Here is a 6,000-nt window from a genome sequence, read left to right on the forward strand (position 1 = left end):
TCAGTGAGCTGGCAGGTCGGCAGGCGGGAGCTGCTATTTCTTCCTCTGGACACTGGAAGGAGGCGCACTGTGTCCCGAAGAGCCAGCAGCAAACCAGAGGCCTGCAGGCTCCAGCAGGGTTTTGTCTAGTAGTCCCGTCGGTCTTAAGTCTAAAGTGCCAGGTTTAAACCTGGCTTTATCCCTCCATTATTATTCCTGGACGAACCTGTCTGACCCTCCCTCCCAAAGCAAACATTAAACAACTAAACCCCAACGCTATTATCTAATCTCTCCCCTCTCCTCCGTAATAATGGTAACAGCGAATGTTTACCATGTGTATCTATACAGAGATATTTTACCAAGTACTTTACCTATATGAACTCTTTTAATTTGCACCGAATTTAAAGTAGGTAATATGACCCCCATTTTAAATACAAAGGGAAGAGATGAACTTGCCACAGGCCACAAAACTGGTATGTGGTGGAGCGAGGGTTCAAGCTTTCTCAGTCCCACTTCTCAGAAATGGTATACAACCACTGGCCATACTTCCGAGTCTCTCAATTCACTTACCAAGTTTTTGAAAATGAAATATTGAGCTTCACAAACATGAACCACCCCTACCCAGGCAATTTACTATCTTCACTTCAACCTCCCATGCTGAGGGTTGGAATGTGCTCGGGTTTAACAGAAAAAGGCATGGCAGGCCTCCGAATGGCGGAGACACCAAACCATCACAGTGTGATAGAGGCGGTAACAGAGACACGGACAAAGTCTGTATGGGAACCGTCGCAGGGATGGTCAAGGTTTTATGGGGCCCAGAGGAAGGACTTTAGAAGCTGAGTCGACAGGAGTTATAGAAGATTTTAGAGAAAACTGCAAGGATAAGAAACCTCTCCAGAGGGCAGTCACATACTGTTAGCATCACACACAACAACTCAATCGGTCTGGGCATAAAAAACAGTCAAGATTTGTTTTATTCCTTAAAAATGCAAATGCCCAAGAGAAAAGAATCTACAGAATTGAATGTTATACTAAATATCTTGGGTGCGGAACCCAAGCATGCCAGACTGAATACCATTATTCCCAACACCACTCTCCCATGACTCTGAGGACGGACTGAATGATAATTCTGGGAAGGCTGGTCATAGTTATAAACTATACAGAGGAACAAGAGGTTCGTGCCATAAAACACAAATTAAAAATACACAGGATTTTTTAAAATAGGAGCTTGCTGACGGCCTTTGCCCTGACAGGTAAAAATCCCTTTCCCATGGTAACGTGATTCGAAAATTTTGAAGGAAGACTCAGTGGCTCATACTGGCTGAGACTAGAAGGCTGAGGGGTGAAGAGAAACTGAACTGATGGACAAGAAAGGAAGCTAAAGAGAACACAGGAAGGGCAGGGAAAGGAGTCTATTAAGAATAAGGAAATAATAACCAATAGCACTGAGGGCATTACGTACATTTTAAAAAACGTTCTCAAACAACCAATGAGCAAAGAAAGGCTAGATAACTCGCTCCAAAGCACACACCTAGGAAAAGGAGCAGAGGGGGACTCTGAGTCCACTTATGCACTCAGCCAGGAATCTGGGAGAAGAGCGCGCAGGGAGCAAGTGAGGGGAGACCCATGCCTTCTCAGAGCTGGAGCCTGAGCCATGGACATGAAGTTCAGCAGCTTTGGAATCAACTCCCTTTTCTCTGTACTAGCTCCTCTGCACTGCTTTAAAAGCTGGCTGTGCGTCCGAACGGAGTTTATGCTGAGCAACAGCAGGTGAGGAGTAAGAAGGGCCGTCCTGGAGGGAACAGGGAAGCAGGAAACTGACCACAGCTGGGCGGTGGCGGTGGGGGCGGCATTCAGAGCAGAGACAAGATGGGGGCTGGTGAGGTGCAGCGAGGTGTGCACTGCTGCGGGCTCGTCTGCTGAGAAGGGCTGCCCTATTTGCCAAACCATGACTCCTATGTTTTACATGCAAAGATTTTTGTGGGGCCAAGGGGATGTAGAAAAGTTTGTCAGAAAGAAAAATGAAAATGATTTCCTAGTGGAAAGAACAAATTAAATAATTTATTCAAACTTCCAAGTCTTTTAAAGATGAACTAGTGGCCCAGTGCACGGATTTGTGCACATTAAAAGGAAATTGATTAGAAGATTCATGCAGTAATTACTTTACTGCAAAAAAGTACATGTCAAAATAGTATATATAACATAGTATTATAAAATTAAAACGTGTGCGATTGGTGCCAGCAAGAGCTTTATACGTATCGCGCATGCGCGAGTCAACATTTATTTTTAACTTGCTAGTGTGCATCATATGTACCGGCCGGTTGATCAGTCAGGCCACCTTTTATATATATATAGAAGATATCTGTATGGAAATATTGAGTATTTTCGTCTCTTGCTAGTGCGCATCATATGTACTGGCCGGTCGGTCAGTCAGGCCACCTTTTATATATATATAGATGATATCTGTATGGAAATATTGAGTATTTTCGTCTAATAAAATGTATACCAGGTTATAACATGAAATACTATTGTACATCAAAATAGTTCTCCTTTTCTGATACTGTAGAATTAATTAGAATAATTATCTGTCTTAAGAATAATAAAATACCAGGTAGTTTCCATTTAGAGTGCAAAGGTGCATACTTTGATATAAATATTTCAAAGATATAAAAAAAATCACTTTAAAAATAAGTTAAAAAATCTAGATCAAGGGTTTCCTTTAGTGGAAATATTCTTCTGAATACAGTAATTATATTTAACAAAATGCAAAAATAAAACATTGAAAGAATTTCCCCTGGTTGATAAAACAGCTCTATGTACAACATTTGAATTTGAACCAGTTTTATTCCCTAGTTTCTGGAAAGACTGAATGTTTAACAGAATAATAAAATGCTTTATGACAAGGATTATATGCCTTTTAATGCTGAATAAAGAGAATATATATGTCAGGTATTTCTGTAAAGAGAATGAAGGATAAATTATTAAATGTATAGAATTTAGGAGAGAAAATGATAATGCGGTCAATTTATAGTGCATATAGAACCTACTGAACTAAAAACCCTTTCTACATTAGAAGAGAAATTCTGTCAGCATTAAAAATGGATTTGTACTCAATTACTATGCTACTATAAAACCTACAGAAAGATTTAATAAAATGTGCCACTTTTTCTGATTATACCACCAGAGGTTTACTTTTAAGTAACAGGGAAATTAAATAAAGTGCTGAAAGGAGATGGAGAATGTGAAATAGAAATCACCATGAAAAATAAAAATGAGCAGTTATTTATATATATCGTTCTCTACATATTGCGACAACAATTAAATAAGCATTCCAGTTTTCAGAACTGTTGCAAAGAATGAAAACATACAGATTCTTTGATGGCCAAAGAATTTTTCAAAGTATATTTTAATTATGTTTAATAATGATAAACTCTTCATTACATTTAAGATAAAAAAGAAACAAATTATGACCCACAAATAAAGTATCCAGTGTAATATTTCTAAAACTAACTACATTAGACAAATTCTTCATATCAATTCACTGATCTCTTTTACTGAAGGATTCATTGGTTTGAAAATCAGACTTACGTCATCCAAAAAATCAATCAGTGAAGATGAGGAAGAAGAAAAGGAATCCTATTTAACGAATACAGCAATAAAAAAATAGAAAATATGGATGAAGCAATTTAGTAAGAACAAATAATAAATCAAAAAATTTGTAAAACAATTGAAAGGCAAATGACATTAATTCAAATAAATAAATGAAAAAAGCAGTCACTGTCATTGTTTCCCAAGAAACTTAGAAATTCATTAATTACTTTTTAAAGAGTGATTCTTTATCCCTTTCCCAAAGAAATGAAATACAGTTCATATACTGTGCCCAAAAGGTAATAAAATGAAGCGCTGGGCCAGTCGATAATCAAATTCCGTGTAAGCATGTTCCAAGGTGACGACTAAAAGAAAGAAACAATCTCTGCTTCTAATAGTTCCCACTAGAGTGTAACTCTGAGGTGGGTGGGACTCTATCTGCCCACTGTCTCGGGCACCTAGATTGGTGACTTGCACAGAGATGTAGGATTACTCATTGAATAAAGATATAATCACCAACTGGAATTTTCTGAGGCTAAAATATACTTTATAAAGATTTTTAAAGCAAAAATTAAGTACCAAAGAATGATAAAGAGCCATATAATCACTATTTCGTTAATATGGAATCTGCCTAATACACTCTATGTCATACTTTTTCTTTAAAAACTGCATTAATTTGGAACTGGAACCAGCACTGTCCTACTGTGAACTTGGACATTTTTAACTGCTTTTTACTATAGCTCTATACTTGGGTGAAAAGAGAAGAGTCAACATTACTTCAAAAGTCAAGATGTGTTCTGCACTTACTGCTTCTCAGGGGAAGAGATGAAACTGCTTTTCAATCTTACGACTCTCCTCCTATGTAGACCTTTCTTTCATGTTTTCTTAAATATAAAAGTGATTGCAGTTTCCATAAGAATGCTTTAAAATATCTAAGAGTCTAGGTCCTCTTCTGTGGGATGCAATACTAGTTTATTACAAGTAAATTTTAAACCACAAAGTGATTTTTAAATTGACCCAAAGAATATTTGAAAAGCTTAATACTTACTTCAAATTGGTCCAGAGCATCGGTAGGCGTATTCAAAAATGCCAAGAAAGAGTGCTGTGAGTCTCGGTGCTCTACACCTAGAAGACAGCAGCAACTCTCCTTAAAACTAGAATAAAACTAATTTTCATGGATAACCTTTCCTGCCTGAATCTATTAAAAGCTGTTCGCAAACTACGGTACTTTAAAGCTACATATATTAACCCCACATATTTAAAAAACCAAATTACACTAACTGTTTCTTGGAATATCAGTTAACAGTTAAATTATATGATTCTCCATGAAACACTTGTTTCTTGACTTACTTAGTTCTTAAATATCTTTCTTTTCCCGTATAGTACATGATAAAAACACATTAAATTTTTTGATAGATTTGAGAGATTTTTCAATATAGAGCCTTAATTATGTCTGATTTTTCTAAGATAATTTATCACCAAACAAGGTTTAGGTTTTGAAATATTCTTATCAAACTTATAGTATGCACTAACAAATAATCTTTTATAAGAAAACAATGCAGTGATGAAACCAATGTGTTTAGTTATGGAATAAACTTTTGTCAATCTGATTGCAGGTATTGTTTTGTTGACAGAATGAATGAAATCTCTTGGCTATGGCATTAACTTTAAATGCATAATTTCCAAAATAAGCTTTAAAATATACATAAATTTATAAATACTAAGGAGAAAAAATTAAGTATTTTTTATTTCCATATTCTCAAGAATTGACATTAATTAATTTGCGTGCTTTTCAGATTACAGTGGGGCCTTGACATACGAGTGTCCCGACTAACGAGTTTTTTGAGATACCAGCTGTCTCTGGGTGATTTTTTGCATTGAGTTGACAGAGTAATTTGAGTTAACGAGCTCGGTCTCAGAACGAATTAAACTCCTAAGTCAAGGCCCTACTGTACTCTGTAATAATATACTATAGTTCCCAGATATGGCAGTATGTTCAGAAATTCATTGTCAATAAATATTTATTGAAAGCCTATTATGTGCTGTCCAGCTAGACACTGGGAATATAATAGCAAATTGAGCAGAAAAAAAGAACCTTGTCCTCATGATATAAATATTACATTATATTGTTTAAGTAGTATAGTACATTATGTTACAATATACAGTAAAATTTTTATTCTACAATGTTCAAAATCCAAATAAAAAGTTGTAGGTTCACATGTTTTCAAAATAGAGCCATGTGATAAACTGAGCTTTTTCTTTCTCAAGTTTGGATCTGTTCTAAAAACGATGAGTCCACGTCATCGGTGTGTCACAGTAAGTCACCTCTCACTGGTCTTTGTCTATATAAACTGTCTCAGGGCCACCAGTCCCCCGCGTCCTGCCTTCTCTTTCCTTTCCTCTCTAAAGAATACAGCCCTGCTTGACTCTCAT

The 6,000-nt window shown here is 36.5% G+C and overlaps 1 protein-coding gene across 1 annotated transcript in view; it reads right to left on the reverse strand.

The window, feature by feature from the left end:
- The window catches only part of CDC42BPA (CDC42 binding protein kinase alpha), a 178,442-nt gene that overhangs the window by 40,802 nt on the left and 131,640 nt on the right, over positions 1 to 6,000 (reverse strand). The window contains exon 20 of the mRNA XM_015558957.1: positions 4,616 to 4,692. Within this exon, the coding sequence (XP_015414443.1) occupies positions 4,616 to 4,692 (77 nt within the window). The remainder of the gene's footprint in view (positions 1 to 4,615; positions 4,693 to 6,000) is intronic.

Source organism: Myotis davidii, unplaced genomic scaffold, assembly GCF_000327345.1.
Source record: "Myotis davidii unplaced genomic scaffold, ASM32734v1 scaffold333, whole genome shotgun sequence".
In the NCBI taxonomy this organism is placed as follows: domain Eukaryota; kingdom Metazoa; phylum Chordata; class Mammalia; order Chiroptera; family Vespertilionidae; genus Myotis; species Myotis davidii.